At 35.6% G+C, this 20824-nt stretch overlaps 1 protein-coding gene across 9 annotated transcripts in view; it reads right to left on the bottom strand.

Moving 5' to 3' along the window:
• The window catches only part of ATRX (ATRX chromatin remodeler), a 236711-nt gene that overhangs the window by 22817 nt on the left and 193070 nt on the right, over window positions 1-20824 (bottom strand). For all 9 annotated transcript variants that reach the window (XM_024746107.1, XM_024746111.1, XM_024746113.1 and 6 more), the window contains 2 exons: window positions 20299-20476; window positions 19312-19506 (listed from right to left, as the gene is read on the bottom strand). In XM_024746107.1, the coding sequence (XP_024601875.1) occupies window positions 19312-19506; window positions 20299-20476 (373 nt within the window). The remainder of the gene's footprint in view (window positions 1-19311; window positions 19507-20298; window positions 20477-20824) is intronic.

Below are 20824 nucleotides of genomic sequence, written 5' to 3'. Positions count from 1 at the left end.
GGCAGGTGGACTCTCAACCACTGCGCCACCAGAGAAGCCCTTTACAGATTTTTTAAAATGCTAAACTGGGACTTCCCTGGTGGCGCAATGGTTAAGAATCTGCCTGCCAATGCAGGGGACACGGGCTCAATCCCTGGTCTGGGAAGATCCAACATGCCACAGAGCAACTAAGCCCATGTGCCACAACGACTGAGCCCACACGCCACAACTACTGAAGCCCACGTGCTGAAACTACTGAAGCTCGTGCGCCTAGAGCCCATGCTCTGCAACAAAAGAAGCCACAGCAATGAGAAGCCTGCGCAGCGAAACTAAGAGTAGCCCACGCTTGCCGCAGCTGGAGAAGCCCACGCGCAGCAATGAAGACCCAATGCAGCCTAAAATAATTACAACTAAAAAAAAACAGACGGCTAAAACACTGTCATATAAAATAATGAGGAGGAGACCTTTAAGATGGTGGAGGAGTAAGATGTGGAGATCACCTTCCTCTACACAAATACATCAGAAATACATCTACATGTGGAACAACTCCTACAGAACACCTACTGAACACTGGCAGAAGACCTCAGACTTCCTGAAAGATATATACATTATTTTCCTTTTGCTCTATTTTTGAGTATGTGTATGCTTCTTTGTGTGATTTTGTCTGTACAGCTTTGCTTTTACCATTTGTCTGAGGGTTCTGTCTGTCCTTTTTTTTTTTTTTAGTAAAGTTTTTAGCACTTGTTAGCATTGGTGGATTTGTTTCTTGGTTTGGTTGCTCTCTTCTTTCTTTCTCTTTTCTTATTTTTAATTACTTTTTTTAAAATTTTAATACTTTTTAATTTTAATAACTTTATTTCTTTTTATTTGATTATTTCTTTCTTCCTTTCTTTCTTTCTCCCTTTTCCTCTAAGCCATGTGGCTGACAGGGTCTTGGTGCTCTGGAGGGGTGTCAGGCCTGTGCCTCTGAAGTGCAAGAGCCGAGTTCAGGACACTGGTCCACCAGAGACCTCCCGTCTCCACGTAATATGAACTGGCGAAAGCTCTCCCAGAGATCTCCATCTCAACGCTAAGACCCAGCTTCACTCAAAAACTAACAAGTTACAGTGCTGGGCACCCTATGCCAAACAACTAGCAAGACAGGAACACAACCCCACCCATTAGCAGAGAGGCTGCCGAAAATCATAATAAGGTCACAGACACCACAAAATACACCACTGGATGTGGTCCCGCCCACCAGAAAGACAAGATCCAGCCACATCCACCAGAACATAGGCACTACTCCGATCCACCAGGAAGCCTACAGAACCCACTGAACCAACCTTAGCTACGGGGGGCAGACACCAAAAACAACGGGAACTATGAACTTGCAGCCTGTGAAAAGGAGACCCCAAACACAGTGAGTTAAGAAAAATGAGATAACAGAGAAACACACAGAAGATGAAGAAGCAAGGTAAAAACCCACCACACCAAACAAATGAAGAGGAAACAAGGAGTCTACCTGAAAAACAATTCAGAGTAATGGTAGTAAAGATGGTCCAAACTCTTGGAAATAGAATGGAGAAAATACAAGAAATGTTTAACAAGGAACTAGAAGAACTAAAGAGCAAACAAACACTGATAAACAACACAATAAATGAAATTAAAAAACTCTAAAGGAATCAACAGCAGAATAACTGAGGCAGAAGAATGGATAAGTGACCTGGAAGATAAAACAGTGGAAATAACTACTGCAGAGCAGAATAAAGAATGAAAAGAATTGAGACAGTCTCAGAGACCTCTGGGACAATATTAAACACACCGGCATTCAAATTATAGGGGTCCCAGAAGAAGAGAAAAAGAAAGTGACTGAGAAAATATTACAAGAGATTATAGTTGAAAACTTCCCTAATAAGGGAAAAGAAATAGTCAATCAAGTCCAGGAAGTGCAGGCAGTCCCATACAGGATAAATCCAAGAAGAAACACACCAAGACAGATATTAATCAAACTATCAAAAATTAAATACAAAAAAAACATTAAAAGGAGCAAACGAAAAACAACAGGTAACATACAAGGGAATGCCCATAAGGTTAACAGCTGATCTTTCAGCAGAAACTCTGCAAGCCAGAAGGGAGTGGCAAGGCATATTTAAAATAATGAAAGGGAAAAATCTACAAGATTACTCTACCCAGCAAGGATCTCATTCAGACTCAACTGAGAAATTAAAATCTTTACAGACAAGCAAAAGCTAAGAGAGTACAGCACCACCAAAGCAGCTTTACAACAAGTGCTAAAGGAACTTCTCTAGGCAGGAAACACAAGAGAAGGAAAAGATCTACAATAATAAACCCAAAACAATTAAGAAAATGGGAACAGGAACATACATATTGATAAATAGTTTAAATGTAAATGGATTAAATGCTCCAACCAAAAGACACAGACTGGCTGAATGGATACAAAAAAAGACCTGTATATATGCTGTCTACAAAAGACCCACTTCAGACCTAGGGACACATAAAGACAAAGTGAGGGGATGGAAAAAGATATTCCATGCAAATGGAAATCAAAAGAAAGCTGGAGTAGCAATTCTCATATGAGACAAAATAGACTTTAAAATAAAGACTACTACAAAAGACAAAGAAGGACACTACATAATGATCAAGGGATCAATCCAAGAAGAAGATATAACAATTGTAAATATGCACCCAACATCGGATCACCTCAATACATAAGGCAAATGCTAACAGCCATAAAAGGGGAAATCAAAAGTAACACAATCATAGTAGGGGACTTTAGCACCCCACTTTCACCAATGGACAGATCATCCAAAATGAAAATAAACAAGGATAAAAAGCTTTAAATGATACATTAAACAAAATGGACTTAACTAATATTTAGAGGATATTCCACCCAAAAACAAAAGAATACACTTTCTTCTCAAGTGCACATGGAACATTCTCCAGGATATATCATATCTTGGGTCACAAATCAAGTCTTGGTAAAGTTAAGAAAATTGAAATCGTATCAAGTATCTTTTTCAACCACAATGCTATGAGCCTAGATATCAATTACATGAAAAAATCTGTAAAGAATACAAACACATTCAGGCTAAACAATACACTACTTAATAACCAAGAGATCACTGAAGAAATCAAAGAGGAAATTAAAAAATACCTAGAAACAAATGACAATGAAAACACGACGACCCAACAGATATGGGATGCAGCAAAAGTTCTAAGAGGGAAATTTATAGCAATACAATCCTACCTCAATAAACAAGAAACAGCTCAAATAAACAACCTACGCTTACACCTAAAGCAATTACAGAAAGAAGAACAAAAAAACCCCCAAAGTTAGCAGAAGGAAGGAAATTATAAAGTCAGATCACAAATAAACTAAAAATAAATGAAGGAAACAACAGCAAAGATCAATAAAACTAAAAGCTGGTTCTTTAAGATAAACAAAATTGACAAACCATTAGACAGATTCATCAAGAAAAAAAGGGAGAAGACTCAAATCAATAGAATTAGAAATGAAAAAGGAGAAGTCACAACAGACGCTGCAGAAATAACAAAGGATCATGAGAGATTACTACAAGCAACTATATGACAATAAAATGGACAACTGGGAAGAAATGGACAAATTCTTAGGAAAAAGCACAACTTTCCAAGACTGAACTAGGAAGAAATAGAAAATATAAACAGACCAATCACAAACACTGAAATTGAGACTGTGATTAAAAATCTTCCAACAAACAAAAGCCCAGTACCAGATGGCTTCACGGGTGAATTCTACCAAACATTTAGAGCTAACACCTATCCTTCTCAAACTCTTCCAAAATATAGCAGAGGAGGAGCAGTCCCAAACTCATTTGCAGAGGCCACCATCACCCTGATACCAAAACCAGACAAAGAGATGTCACAAAGAAAGAAAACTACAGACCAATATCACTGATGAACATAGATACAAAAATCCTCAACAAAATACTAGCAAACAGAATCCAACAGCACATTAAAAGGATCATACACCATGATCAAGTGGGGTTTAACCCCTAAGTGCAAGGATTCTTCAATATACACAAATCAATCATTGTGATACACCATATTAACCAATTGAAGGATAAAAACCATATGATCATCTCAATAGATGCAGAAAAAGCTTTCAAAAATATTCAACACCCATTTATGATAAAAACTCTCCAGAAAGTAGGCATTGAGGGAACTTACCTCAACATAATAAAGGCCATATATGACAAACCCACAGCCAACATCGTCCTCAATGGTGAAAAACTGAAACATTTCCACTAAGATCAGGAACAAGACAAGGTTGCCCACTCTCACCACTATTATTCAACATAGTTCTGGAAGTTTTAGCCATGGCAATTAGAGAAGAAAAAGAAATAAAAGGAATCCTAATTGGAAAAGAAGTAAAGCTGTCACTGTTTGCAGATGACATGATACTGTACATAGAAAAACCTAAAGACTCTACCAGAAAACTACTAGAGCTAATCAATGAATCTGGTAAAGTAGCAGGACACAAAATTAATGCACAAAAATCTGCATTCCTATACACTAATGATGAAAAATCTGAAAGAGAAATTAAGGAAACATTCCCATATACCACTGCAATAAAAAGAATAAAAAAACCTAGGAATAAATCTACCTAAGGAGAAAAAAGACCTGTATGCAGAAAACTATAAGACACTGATGAAAGAAATTAATGATGATACAAACAAATGGAGAGATATACCATGTTCTTGGACTGGAAGAATCAACATTGTAAAAATGACTCTACTACCCAAAGCAGTCTACAGATTCAATGCAATCCCTATCAAACTACCAATGGCATTTTTCACAGAACTAGAACAAAATTTTCACAATTTGTATGGAAACACAAAAAACCCCAAATAGTGAAAGCGATCTTGAGAAAGAAAAACGGAGCTGGAGGAATCAGGCTCCCTGACTTCAGACTATACTAGAAAGCTACAGTAATCACGACAGCATGGTACTGGCACAAAAGCAGAAATATACATCAATGGAACAGGATAGAAAGCCCAGAGATAAACCCACGCACCTATGGTCAACTAATCTATGAGAAAGGAGGCAAGGATATACAATGGAGAAAGACAGCCTCTTCAATAAGTGGTGCTGGGAAAACTGGACAGCTACATGGAAAAGAATGAAATTAGAACATTCCCCAACACCATACACAAAAATAAACTCAAAATGGATTAAATACCTAAATGTAATACAAGACACTATAAAAGTCTTAGAGGTAAACATAGGCAGAACATTCTATAACATATATCACAGCAAGATCCTTTTTGAACCATCTCCTAGAGAAACGTAAACAAAACAAAAATAAACAAATGGGACGTTAAGAACTTAAAAGCTTTTGCACAGCAAAGGAAACCATAAACAAGACAAAAAGACAACCCACTGAATAGGAGAAAATATTTGCAAATGAAGCAACTGACAAACGACTAATCTCCAAAATTTACAAGCAGCTCATGCAGCTCAATACCAAAAAAACAACTAACCCAATCCAAAAATGGGCAGAAGACCAAAACAGACATTTCTCCAAAGAAGATTTACAGATTGCCAAAAAGCACATGAAAGGATGCTCAACATCACTTATCATTAGAGAAATGCAAATCAAAACTACGATGAGTTATCACTTCACACCGGTCAGAATGGCCATCATCAAAAAGATCTACAAACAATAAATGCTGGAGAGGGTGTGGAGAAAAGGGAACCCTCTTGCACTGTTGGTGGGAATGTAAATTGATACAGCCACTATGGAGAACAGTATGGAGGTTCCTTAAAAAAACAAAATAGAACTACCATATGACCCAGCAATCCCACTATTGGGTATTATACCCTGATAAAACCATAATTCAAGAAGAGTCATGTACCACAATGTTCACTGCAGCAATATTTACAATATCCAGGAGATGGAAGCAACCTAGGTGTCCATCAACAGATGAATGGATAAAGAAGATGTGGCACATATATACAATGGAATATTACTCAGCCATAAAATGAAACGAAATTGAGTTATTTGTAGTGAGGTGGATGGACCTAGAGACTGTCATACAGAGTGAAGTAAGTCAGAAAGAGAAAAATAAATACCCTATGCTAACACATATATATGGAATCTTAAAAAAAAAATGGTTCTGACGAACATAGGGGCAGGACAGGAATAAAGACACAGACAAAAGAATGGATTTGAGGACACAGGGAGGGGGAAGGGTAAGCTGGGACGAAGTGAGAAAGTGGCATGGACTTATATACACTACCAAATGTGAAATAGATAGCTAGTGGGAAGCAGCCACATGGCACAGGGTGATCAGCTCGGTGCTTTGTGACCACCTAGAAGGGTGGGATAGGGAGGGTTGGGAGGTAGACACAAGAGGGAGGAGATGCAGAAGGGAATAGATATGGGAACATATGTATAGCTGATTCACTTTGTTATAAAGCAGAAACTAACACACCATTGTAAAGCAGTTATACTCAAATAAAGATGTTAAAAATAAATAAAATAATGATAATAAAAAGGACATTTTTTTAAAAAAGCTAAACTGAATGCATAAATGCATGGTGACACTGTTCTAAGAACTTCAAATGAAATATCAAATTTGTCATAATAACTGTCTGAAGTACATACTATTTTTAACCCCCATGTTACTGATGAGATCTCTAAGATTGCGAATCAGAATGGGCTGCTGGTCCCCTCTCTGAAAATCAACCTGCAGAAAAACTACAGAAGGGAAAAGGAAACATGAAGTCCAGGAACTTATAGACACAGACATGTGTGTGCAATATCACTGGGGTGACACAACGGGCATCATATGCCATATAAAGCACAGTTACGGGAAAAATAATTCAAATTAATAAGCATGATAGGTGTACTTAAGGAAATAAGGGAAGGCATTACCAATATGAAATTCAAATAAAAATTATCTTAAAAGTGTCAAAATGAAATATTTTGGATAAAAATAATCATTGAAATAAATAATGGATAGTATAAATAGCAGGAGAGGTACAGCTGAAGAATAACTTAGTAAAGGATAAAGAAATAGGAAATGCAAAAGAAAAGCTAAAAGATATGGAAGCTAAAAGCAGATGGGCAGGCATTCAGTAATAATAGTCTCAGAAGGAAATGAAAATAAAAATGGAGAGGATGAGATTTTTGAGGAGTAATGGACACCAATTTCCCAGAACAACAGATCAAGAAACTGAGGCACAGAAAAGTAAAATAACTTGATATGGTCAAGATTCAAACCCAGGTCATCTTGTCTGAGTGCTCTTGCCCTTAACCACCATGCTATACTGACTCAGGACTGAAGATCAATAAATTCAACATCAAAGATAATTAAGGAGGACTGGAATCAGCTTTGTCACTCTAGGATTTTGTGGTAACTAAAAGATGAAATCTATACTCTCCAGTATTACACACCTTGATAACATTTCAAATGCCTTTCCATAAACTCACAGCACTGATTAAAAAGGAAGTGTGAAGAAGTAAAGAAAAGGGAACTTGTGCACTGTTGGTGAAAATGTAAATTGGTGCAGCCACTATGGAGAACAGTATGGAGCTTCCTGAAAAAAATAAAAATAGAACTACCGTATGATCCAGCAATTCCACTCTTGGGTATTTATCCAAAGGAAACTAAAACACTGACTCAAAAAGATATCTGTGAGATTGGGATTGACATGTATACACTGATGTGTATAAAATGGATGACTAATAAGAACCTGCTGTATAAAAAAATAAACAAAATTCAAATATCCAAAAAGAAAAAGATATCTGCACCACTATGTTCAACGCAGCATTGCTTACAATAGCCAAGACATGGAAACAACCGACGTGTCATCCATGGATGAATGGATAAAGAAAATGTGGTACATACAATGGAATATTACTGAGCCATAAAAAAGGAAATCCTGCCATTTGTAACATGGATGGATGGTGAGGGCTTATGCTAAGTGAAGTAAGTCATACTGAGAAAGACAAATATCATATGATCTCACTTATATGTGGAATATAAAAAAGCTGAAATTATAGAAACAGAGTAGAGTGATGGTTTACAGGAGCTGGTGTGTGTGTGAGAGATGGAGAGATATTTGTCAAAGGGTACAAATTTCCAATTATAAGATAAGTAAGTTCTGGTGATATAATGTACAGGGTGTTGGCTATAGTTAATACTGTATTGTATATTTGAAAGTTGCTAGAGAACAGATCTTAAAAGTTCTCATCAAAAAAAAATTTTAACTATGTATGGTGATGGATGTTAACTCGACATTGTGGTGCAACATACATTTTGCAACATACACATATATCAAATCATTATGTTGTACATCTGAAACTAACATAATGTTATATGTCAATTATATCTGAATGGAAAAAAGTTGGATATAAAAAGAAGAAAGTGTCAAGTCCTAGCAAAGGAGACTGCCTCATTTTACTATTTTCACAAGTTTATTCACATAACATATTAATGGCAGCATAGTAGAGCGTAGTAGTTAAAGAGTATGGGGTCTGGAATCATTGCACTAAGATCAAATGTAGGTGACACTACTTCTCTCTGTCATAATTTTATCACCTATAAAATAGAAATAAACTCTACTGGCTTTGTAAGGTGGCTATAAGGATTACATGATTCAGTGCTAATAAAGTCCTTAATACAGTACCTGGCTGCTGGGAAAACTGGACAGCTACATGTAAAAGAATGAAATTAGAACATTCTCTAACACCATGCACAGAAATAAACTCAAAATGGATTAAAGGCCTAAATGTAAGACTGCATACTATAAAACTCTTCGAGGAAACCATAGGCAGGACACTCTTTGACATACATCACAGCAATATCTTTTTGGATCCGTCTCCTAGAGCAATGAAAATAAGAACAAAAATAAACAAATGGGACCTAATTAAACTTAAAAGCTTTTGCATAGCAAAGGAAACCATAAATAAAACAAAAGGACAATGTACGGAATGGGAGAAAATATTTGCAAATGAAGTGACTGACAAGGGATTAATCTCCAAAATATACAAACAGCTCATACAGCTCAATATCAAAAAGCCAAACAATCCAATCAAAACCTGGGCAGAAGACCTAAATAGAAACTTCTCCAAAGAAGAGATACAAGTGGCCAAAAAGCACATGAAAAGATGCTCAACACTGCTAATTATCAGAGAAATGGAAATCAAAACTACAATGAGGTATCACCTCACACTGGTCAGAATGGCCAACATCGAAATGTCTACAAATAATAAATGCTGGAGAGGGTGGTGGAGAAAAAGGAAGCCTCCTACATTGTTGATGGGAATGTAAATTGGTATAACCACTATGAAGAACAGGATGGAGGTTCCTTAAAAAACTAAAAGTAGAGCTACCACATGATCCTGCAGTCTCACTCCCAGGCATATATTCAGAGAAAACCATGGGCATATATCCAGAGAAAACCATAATTCAAAAAGGTACATGCACCCCAATGTTCACTGCAGCACTATTTACAATAGCCAAGACACGGAAGCAACCTAAATATCCATCGACAGATGAATGGATAAAGAAGACGTGACACACACACACACACACACACACACACACACACACACACACATACACACTGGAATTATTACTCAGTCACAAAAAGGAATGAAATAATGCCATTTGCAGCAACATGGATGGACCTAGAGATTATCATACTAAGTTAACTAAGCCAGGCAGAGAAAGACAAATACCATATATCACTTATATGTGGAATCTAAAAAAATAAAAAAATGATACAAATGAACTTATTTACAAAACAGAAAGAAACTCATGGACTTAGAAAACAAACTTATGGTTACCAAAGGGGAAATGGGGGGGGAGGGATAATTTATGACGTTGGGATTAACATATACACACAACTGTATATAAAATAGATAACCAACAAGGACCTACTGTATATCACAGGGAACTATACTCAATATTTTATAATAACCTATAAGGGAAAAGAATCTGAAAAGGAATATATAAGACTTATGGAAAAACCCGAAGGAACATTTTTGCCAACCCAAACATTTACATATATCTGAATCACTGTTCTGTACACCTGAAACTAACACAATATTGTAAATCAACTATACTTCAATAAAAGTAAATAAAATCTCCGAAATGCACTCAATACACACATTTCAGAACCACATGCCTGTTTTTCTTCTCATAGCATTGGTTTAACTGTCACACTCTATATTTTATGTATTTACCTTATCATCTGTCTCTCCCCACCCCCACTGCAATGGAAGCTTCACAAGAGCAGGGATTTTTGTCTGCTTTATACATTGCTATAGCCCCAGGATCTTGAACAGTGACTGGCACACAGCAGGTACAGAATACATTTTTGTGAAGTGAATGAAAGTCGGTTTCCTCCCTCCCTCCCTCCTCTTCCTCTTACCCTATGAATAGAGGGTTTGAACTCTGTTTTCACTCCCTTCTTTTTTCATAATTTCCAAGAGCTAGGAATAACTTTCAGGATCTTTAAGACAGATTAAATGTCACACACACTCACCTTCTGCCTAATTCCTTAAAACTCCAGCCCAGGTCCAGGCATAAAATAGTTACCAGCTTGCTTCACATCCTTGTTTGGAATTAAGGAAACATAAATTAATTTGTTCTCACTTTCAACTAAATTAAGGGCAGAAGTCACAGGTTCAGAAACACTGCTTCTGATTTGGTAGCATGAAGACGTTTTCCTTAGTGGGTAGGAGGAGAAGGAATGCCTTTTAAAAATGCCAGCAGTCAGATAAAAATACCTTTGTCTTTGGTGAGTTAGGTAAAAATTGTGTTCAATCTATGTCCAAAATTTCCATGTTTAATTGACTTTGGAAGCAATAATAAAAGTCAAGTTTTTATCAAAAAATACAGTACCTAGCATAAAAAGCACTCAAACATTAGCTACTGTTCATTATTTTTCTTAATTCAAAGATTTAGCTGATAATAATTAGAAAGGCGAATCATACTCCTATATACCTTGTACTCACAGCAGTGGTAGAGCTTGTTAAAAATACAGATTCCTAGGTCCCACATCAAGAAATTGATTCAGTAGGTCTTGGATGAAGCCAGGAATCTGCATTTTTTATCAAGCTGTCAGGCAAATATTAATGCAGGTTAGTCCAAGGCATGTCAACCATTGTCTTAGCTTGCAATTTTAGGACAAAAATTTATTTGTTCATTGTCACTTTTATTGACTATTTGCTATGTGCTAGGTATTATACCAGGAGCTGGGGATACAGTGATGAAGATATACTAATACAATCCCTGCCCGCATAGGCTAGTAAGAAGCATATAACCTAGAGAGAACAGATACATCTTTGGATTTGTATATAAAACCAAAAAGTTTCTACTACTTAATTCATTTATTCAATGAGCATTTACTAAATATAAACCTGGTATTTTCAATTTCAGAATTTCCATGATCCATAGTAGTAGCTATTTCTAGTGCTTCAAAAGGAGACACATTTCCTTAAGTCTATCCCCAACTGCCTCCACTCCCCCAACCCCTCTCCACCCCCGCAATGGAATCTCACATTCCACCCCCAACTCTGCCAGCAAGACAATTCATTTGTGTTGATGTTTCCATTAGCAGTGATTTGTAAAACAGCTTGCCTGAGTTAGGGAGGTTGCCATTTAGGGCCATCATTGGTACCCTGACCTCTTTAACCCAAATGTTCTCCCTAAAATACTTGTTGACTTTGGCTCCTTAGTTTTTCCTGTGTTATAAGGTGATACAATCAAAGTTAAGACACAAAACAGCACTGTTAAAAATCATGTCAGTCTATTAACATGTATTTATTTTGTAGTTTGAGAAAGCATACTAGAAGCAACCCTTAAGTTTTAAAAATTACTACACTGGTATCACAGCTGGCTGTGAGGCAGACAATTCCTTTAAAGTTTTATGTATTATTTAAGGGGGAAAATTCTTGAATGTTAGAAGTAACAGTTTGTAGTCAAATGCATGCTAACATCACTGGAAGTGATTATCAATGTCTAGTAATTAAATATTATCATATTCCCTCTTCTTGATTATAATTGATCTCTAAGGGAGTTAAAGCCTCAAATACCTATCTCTTCTGCAGCCTAGCTGGGATTATTGCCTCTGGCCTCTAAATGATTTTAGTCTTCTACTGATCTGTCATATGTCAAGCTAAACCTTCTAAGGATCAGGACCTCATATGACTCCTCTGAAATTCCACAAATTTAAGTCTATACTGGTTTCAGAGAAATGAACCAAGTATAATGGCAATATTAATGACGATTATGGAAACAAAAATAGCAGCTAACATTTGAGCACTTACTATGTGCTAGGCAGTGTGCTCTACATGGATTATCTCTTCTGTGAGGTAGGTACTACTGTTTTCTTATCTTCTTAAGGGAAGTGGGGCTTGGAAAGCTTATGTGGCTTGTCTAAAATTACACCCAAAAAAGGGTGATTGGTAGGTTACTTGCAAAAGGGACAGGGCTTAAACCATTTGCTCATTTTACTGGGCATCAACCATCCCAGCAAATACTGAATAGGAGACTTTTACAACCTACAAAGAAATGGTAGAATTAAAACAATTTTTCTAGAGTTTAGCATGATTTCTGGTGGTCTGTTCTTATTCAGATGAATAATAATCATTTTTATGTCAGTGAATACAAATATAGAAACAATACTAAAACTTGTAGTAAATAATAAATGTACTAAACTTGTGATTAAAGAGGCAGAGAAGTAGGAGATAATGACATCAAACCTCAAATATGCTTCAATTATGAGCATAGCTCCTTAGAGGTACATGTCAACAAAAATTGGGTTCATGTGCCACCATGCGGTTAATATGCTATAGGTTATTAATACTCACCCGACAATTAAATGGGTCCTTTCGAACCTTTTGATTAGCTATTTTATACTTCACATCAAATTATTTTAATGGAGTATATTTCTCTCTAATGTTAAGAATGACAAAGGTAAAACCTTATACTACCATCTGCTGGCTAATAAAACTGCACAATAACACCTCTGTTCAGTAAACTATGCTATGAGGTATTAAAACTTGAATGAAGGATTAAAGACAAAGGGACAAAATTGTACACAACATCAGGGTAGAGGAAGTAAAGCCTCACTTTAGGTACTTTAATTTAAATCCCCATTTTGTTTTCCCTATAATTATCAACATGCAGTCCATATTTAAAAAGACATAGGTAGTAAATGCTGGAAAAGGGAAGTGCAAAAAAAATTTCTATGCCAATTTTACTGACTTTTGTTTTCTTACTAAAGGGTACAGAGCTTAGGCTGTATACCCACTGAAGCATATTATGAAACATGACCTTGACCAAGATTTTTATCTCTGATATCTATATAATTCATAAGTTTATTACCAGAAGAGGTACTTTCCCCTAACATAATTTACATAAACGTTAACAGAGGTCAGATATTACTTTAATATTAAAAAAACAAACAGTTAAGAATCAGTCACCAAATCTTTATCACTAGAAACTTGTGTTAAAGTATTTATCAGTTTAGGTCATGTTGAAGTTTCAAAATGTCTGAGGAACATTATTACCCTGAACAACTGAAGAAATGCATAGACATTTGGTACCCATGATACAGGAGACCCTAAAATCAATATATTTTAAAATACGGTTCCACAGAACTACAAGACCATTATATTTCAAAAAGGAAAAAGCAACAACACCAACAACAGCAAGAAACCAATGAGGGGATATAACAATATAATTCACGGGGTGTAGTGATGAATAGAGCTAAGATAGCTGATTGAATATAGAACTGAAGACATGAATTAAAGCTCCAATTCTCTTCCTTTTACATACCTGATTCATTTCAATTTTACTGCTTGCAAAAGTAAGTCAAATTCTAACACCGATTTTCAATGATATATGGATCAATATGGAACAATAAAAAATACAGTTAAATATCACTATAAAGGTGACTAAAAAGGCCATATAAAAGTGTTAATACTGCTTTATTCACTATGGATGAAAGAAAAGGAGCAAATACAGTTCTTGCCTTTAAAGAACTTCAGAGATAAAAAGACAAGAAAAAGTCAAGTGGTTAATAAACTGAGATAGTAAATCTAATTAGAAAGTGAAGAAGTAAAAGAAAGTAAACAAGAACAGAAATACAGAAGAGGAGTTATATAATAATGACTTTAAGAGGAAGTGATGAGGCAGAAAGAGATAATAATCACATATCAAGTAAGTTGAAAATGAATACTTTTTCAAAGGACAAAGAAAAGTTAACTCAAAAAGGCATGCAACTTAATCATTAATTAGATAATAGCAAGTTAAGGGGGAAGTGAAAATGTACCATTTTTAGCAGTCTTTCATCTTAAAAAATATGTATAAAAGGGCAGGTGTTTGCAATTGTACTATAACATAGTAGGAACCAACTTTGAAATGTCTTTAAATAAGAGCAGGTTCAAACACCAAGAAATCCTTCACTGCAAATATAAAAAACATCTACTTGTACCCATTTCAGAGAGAACTAATTTTCAAAATCCCATTAAAGGAAATGAAAATCAAATAGTATTGGGCAAAGTTAAATGAAATTCTAAATACAAGCCCAGGGAACAAAATTAACATTTATTGAGTACCTACATCATGCCTGGTACTTCTCTATCCCCATTGCTACCACCTTACTCCAGGCCTGCATTACCTCTCTCATGCGGATCATTTTAATAGCATATTAACAAGTATCTTATCCATTTTCTTTTCTCCAATCCATCCTGCACACTGACACCCAAAGTGATTTTTCTAAAATGAAAATTTGATGTTGGTCTTTTGTTTAAAATCATTAAATAGATCCCACAGCCTGTAACACAATGTCCAAGCTCTCTAACTTCTACGATCTGATTCCCATCTACCTTTCTAGTCTTTCTCTCGCCTCTTCCCATGCCCACCCTTATACTCTACACCCCTATCTCCTTACACGCCATTATTTATTTTTAACTACCTGAGGTTCCTAAAACTTGCAATGCTGTTTTATGCACATGTTTCTTTTTTTCTGCTCCTCCCCTTGAAGGGCCTTCATCTTTTGCCCTCATAGCGATGCATAGAGCTACCATGTCTATTTTCAACATTAGTTCAAGTCCCCTAATGTCAGCTCCCCATCCCCAACTTTTCCAAGAAAGAACTGAATATTCCTTCCTGTACAGGGTGCCTATACAGATTTCTATTACAGGACCCATAATTTTTATTGTTACGGTATGTTTATTTAGACTGTAGGCTCCTTGTGAGCAGGAACCTAGTCTTATTTACCAAAGTATCCTTACTAACCAGCACAATAATTGGCACATCACAGGTACCTACAAAGTTTTTAACCAATTAATAAATAACTAAGCTTCATTACTTAGGTTAAAGGTTTTTCACTGCCTACCAAAAGGTATAGTCTATCATCAGTGATTGAGTTCCATCATTTATTTCCTTGAAATGTCTGTTTCACTCCACAATCATCACCTTATTATATGTCCTCATCCTGCATTTTAATGCCACACTAATTTTCCAAAAGCCCACATTCATCATAAAAGAGCCACATTCATGAACTTACAGTGAATACTATTTTACATCCAAATGCTTCCATTTACCTTTAATGTCTCTCCAAAAGCTGGTCCTACCTTTACCTATCCAATTTCAACTCATCATCTGGCCAATTTCTTCATCATACCTTGAGTCTGGTACATAAATTCTTACCCTTTCCTTTCACCCAAACTGTTTCATTCTATATTCACACCTTATTCTTACCTAATCCAATCAAATACTAACCATCACTTATGGGCCAGTCTGATTTTTTTCCATTAAAACTGTACCTGAATGCACCCCCTCCATTTTTTAACCATATGCTATAGCGAATACATTCAGTACCAGTCACATCAGCACTTCATTCTTTTGTTTTTAAGAATGTTACTTTTTTCTCTCCAAGTGGAGAGAAAAATTTACTCCTTCAGGTAAATCTCATATACATCCTATTGTATTTTCTTTTAGATCCCTAACAATTCTTAGTTACTATGATAGTAAGCCATCATTATATGGTACAGTGTTTTAAAAACTTTTTAAAACTAAAAAAGTCCTCTTTTTAAATAAAATATTATGTTGCAGCCCAATACATAAAATTGATAAAAGGAGAGGGACTCTGATCGAAATGAGATGCAGAGCTTGGAGTGCTGCCCATCTGGCCTTCCCCAACTTGCTTAGCCACATGGTAGCCCTGGAGCACCTCTGAAAATCTCCTGAGGATCTTTGGAATACAATTTGAAAACTACTGTGTTCAAGTTCTAGCTCTAACACTTATTGGCCATGTACCCTTGGGTAATCACAAACTCTCTAAGTTTCAATTTCCTGAGATAATGAGTATACGTGAGAAAGGCCTTTGTAAACTTTAAAGCTTTCTATAAATTTGAGGAATTTACAACTTCACAAGCCGTGAGCTAAACTGGTTATATTATACAATCTTAACAATAGTTACATCACCCAATGGTACCGACTGTGAAAGCATTCTATATTTTAAAATCCACCTTTATTTAAAATAAAATAAAGCATTCTAAATATCATCAAATTCTGGGAATCCCAAGTCCTCTGCCTTGTTTCTTGTACTTAGAATTAACTTTCTAATCTCCATTTGGGGGCAATAACGTATAATGATTAAGAGGACATGCTTTTGAGTTGGGCAGACTTGGTTTGAAAGCCAGCTTTACCACTAATTAGGTGTGTAAACTTGGATAAGTTACATAAACCTCCCCAAGCCTTAATTTCCTCATCTCAAAAATGAGAACAGCACTAACAGCTTTTCAGTTGCTGCTAGATTAAGGAAAATAACCTGAACTAATTATTTAGCACAGAGTATGAAACCCAGTAAGAAATCAGTAAGTTAACTATTATTTTCCTCTTGGGAAGAGGCATGGGAGAGTTGAAGCACTTTGCATTAAAGTAGCATTCAATATTCCTTTTCCTTTTTTTCATGGGCAAAGGGTCATAGCACCAAAACCAAAATACAGTAAGTAAAGTCTATAAATGAAAAAACATGACACCTTTGACAACTCAGAGTGCCAAGTTATAAAACAGATGGTTTCTTTCCAGATATCCTGTAACAATTAAACAGCATTTCTTTACTGCTGGATTTTTAAAATCTTCTTTAAAGCTTAGGTAATGTCTTGTTCTTCTTAATACACCTTCACAATACACCTCAAAGTCAGCAAACAATCAGTAAATGTTTATTAAATTAAACAGATTTCCTACAATCAGACATTTACCATATAACAAATAACTTCAAAGCAACTTCCTCTCTCTTTTTTTTTTTTTTTTTTGCAGTACGCGGGCCTCTCACTATTGTGGCCTCTCCCATTGTGGAGCACAGGCTCCGGACGCACAGGCTCAGCGGCTATGGCTCACGGGCCCAGCCGCTCCGCAGCATGTGGGATCTTCCCAGACCGGGGCACGAACCCGTGTCCCCTGCATTGGCAGGCGGACTCTCAACCACTGCGCCACCAGGGAAGCCCAACAATTATCTCTATTCAACTTGGAATGGTAGCTTCCTATGAGAAATATTACTAATCATGGGCTATTTCTCATGAAAATTGAAGTTTAAAGTTAAGTTTAATTTTAGGAAAGAGGCTAATTAAATATAAAATCAGTCTCAATTTGAAAAAGGAAACTTCACTATCTTTAAAATTATAAACATAAATGTGTGCAAGTCTTTAAAGAATACTCTTTGCCATACAAAATTAAGTACCTGATAGGAAAGGTGTTAGGGATATAAGAGTTAAATAAAACAAGGCAAGTATACACTACGAAGTTTTTATTTTAAAGTAGAGATATATGTACCAATATGGAAAGATGTTCAAGAAACATCTAGGTGAAAAGAGCAAGTTGTAAAAGAGTATGTATGGTATGAGCCCATTTGTGTTTGTCTACTTTTAAAGATACACAAACAAATCTGTTTGCACACAGAAAATTTTCTGAAGACTATTCAAGACCCCTACTCACATTCTATAATAATATAATTAAGAAAGGAAGCCAAATCACTATCAATTTAGTATTTCATAACATGGAAAGTGAAATGACAATTCTTTAAAAAGTATTATAAAAACGATAGACTTTAACCTTCATGTGGCCCTAAGCCATTATCAAAGAGATTTGATAGAGACTGTCACAAAACCTCTTTCCTAAATGCTCTATCAGTAAACTTTAAATGGAAGAAAAGTTCATTGATTACAAAAACAAAATATTTGCTTATATAGACAAAGGACGTTTAAAAAATTTTCCCAAATGCTAAATATTCATGTTACTTTAATTGACTTATATACATTGAAAAATAATTAGAGAAATCACTGGTTTATATTAATGTTAGAAATATATTTATTTATATTACCTTTTGTTTTAATTAAATGTTCCAACCATATGAAGAACTAAGATACTGTTGAATTTTCTTTACAGATGACTGAAGTTTGGTAAAGTGACACTGTAACCCAGTAGTTGCTTTCCCAATTCTCTTAACAGCTACATGGAACATTAAGTGCTTAAATTTGAAACCAAGACAACAGGAACAGCACCTCCCCCAATAATCTCCCCCCAAAATTACATTTTAAATAATCAGAATAGGTTTAAATATATAAACTCTTTATTTAGATCAGAGAACATACAGTTTTCTCGCATGTTCAGTAGGGTCAAAATGGTATCTACCATATTAAATTTCTTTATTAATATTAAATACTGTTTTCTTATCCAAGAACAATGGACCAGAAGACAGATGTATTCCTATGGCTATAGGAATAGACTATTCCTGTCTCTGCCACTTATTAGGTAAAAACTGGGCAAGTCATCGAATGCCTCTAACCCTAAGTTTCCCCATCTATAAAATGAGAGGACTTTCACACTTGGAAATGTGAAAGTCCTACTTACTTTATGACAGTGAAAAATATCAAGTAGGAGACACTTTTATTTGCTGATTCTTAATTGCTATATGACAACAAAAAATGTTAAGGAAGAGACAATTAAATCTCATATATAATTATTAAAATTATGTATGCCCTCTACTGGAGATTATTAAAAGAGAACCATACTATTTCCTTTAAGGTTTCTACTCAGAAACCCTTTTCTGCAGGGCTGAATTTTTTATTGGCATAAAATATGTGTTTCAGATTACACTATCTTTTGTGGTGTTATGTGGAGAATTGACCTCTCATTTAAATACAGTTTTATTCTCTTTGAAAAATTCTGAAATATAGCCTTAGATGAATAACTTTCATAGTAGGAATAAAATTTCCTTGGTCCACGTTAGTTTCTTTTTTTAAGCTAACAATTTAAAGATGTTTACCTTTGGCAGCATGGGAGTATCCCTTTTCTTCTTCTTTTCTGAATTAGGGTCATCTAACAAGTCTGGCTCAAAGGTATAAAGTTCAGTAAGCTCATTCATGGTAAAATGACGTTCAACTTGCTGTTGATCAACAACTCGAAAAGACAGTGACTGCTTAGTTACTTGCCGATCATAAATCTTATCTTCCATGGTTCCCTTTGCAAAAAAGAATGAACAATATGCAAATAAATAAATTTTGTAAACATGAAACTTAAACACGAAGAAATATAGGTTATTGGTTACTACAAAACAGCAGAACTTCATAGTGATATACTGCCATGAAGCAAATTTTATGTACAATGCTGTTTAATTCATGAGAGATTTTTATGTTCAAAGTAGTTTACATTGGCAAAAAAGAAAAATTCTAAATTTTTCACCAATATGCATTCATTTGTTGCTTTAAATAATTCTGTACTTGGTGGAAGCAGGAGAGCAGTCAGATACCAAGGTAAACAGAATAAAAGAGTACATGAAATAAGATTTTAGGAGGTTACTGATGTAAGAATGCAAGAGAACAGTTTAATTCCTTTCCAATGGAATACAATAAGCTCTCAACAATCACTATAAACTGTCTTTATGTAATTTAAGTCTTACTTTCCATAACTTCAGGACAAAAAGTTAATAACTAAAATGCCAATATATTATATATGACATTCATATAGAAATATGATCAGTTCCACCCAATCTTTCAATATTAAAAAGAGAATGTAGGGCTTCCCTGGTGGCACAGTGGTTGAGAGTCCACCTGCCGATGCAGGGGACAAGGGTTTGTGCCCCGGTCCGGAAGGATCCCACATGCCGTGAAGCGGCTGGGCCTGTGAGCCATGACCACTGAGCCTCCGCGTCCGGAGCCTGTGCTCCACAACAGGAGAGGCCACAACAGTGAGAGGCCCGTGTACCGCAAAAAAAAAAAAAAAAAGAGAGAGAGAATGTAAATGATAAACCTACCTGAGCTAAGAACCTATATACATACACAGGTTTAGTTTGTCCAAAGCGATAAACTCTGAATATACTTTGGATGTCATAAGACGGATTCCAAGAAGCATCAAATATAATCACTCGATTAGCAGCTACCAGATTAATTCCAAGAGATCCTGCTTTGGTTGAAATGATAAACAAGCGCCCTCTGAAAATGAAAATACAAAATAAATGTTTAGTAATGAGTGCTACACATATATCTTATTTATGATATGACTTCTTTATTCTAAGGCAGTTTTATGAACAATCAAGAGTTCAGAGAATTCATTACTCACTCACTGAAAAATAGACATGTCTAAGGAGTCGGGTTGATGATTTACATGCACAAGAAGAATCTTACTGCAGTAAAACGAAACAGTCTATTTAGGAATAAAGATAAATATGGAAACCACATGTTTAAAATGTATTCAACGTATTTATAGATTTCTCAGTAAATGTAGAAAATTTATGTACAACTCAAAAAAATATATTCTGTTCACTACTGTTATGAGCACTA

This window comes from Neophocaena asiaeorientalis, unplaced genomic scaffold (assembly GCF_003031525.2).
Source record: "Neophocaena asiaeorientalis asiaeorientalis breed wild unplaced genomic scaffold, Neophocaena_asiaeorientalis_V1.1 scaffold51, whole genome shotgun sequence".
In the NCBI taxonomy this organism is placed as follows: Eukaryota; Metazoa; Chordata; class Mammalia; order Artiodactyla; family Phocoenidae; genus Neophocaena; species Neophocaena asiaeorientalis.
This window is presented reverse-complemented; position numbering and strand designations above follow the sequence as displayed.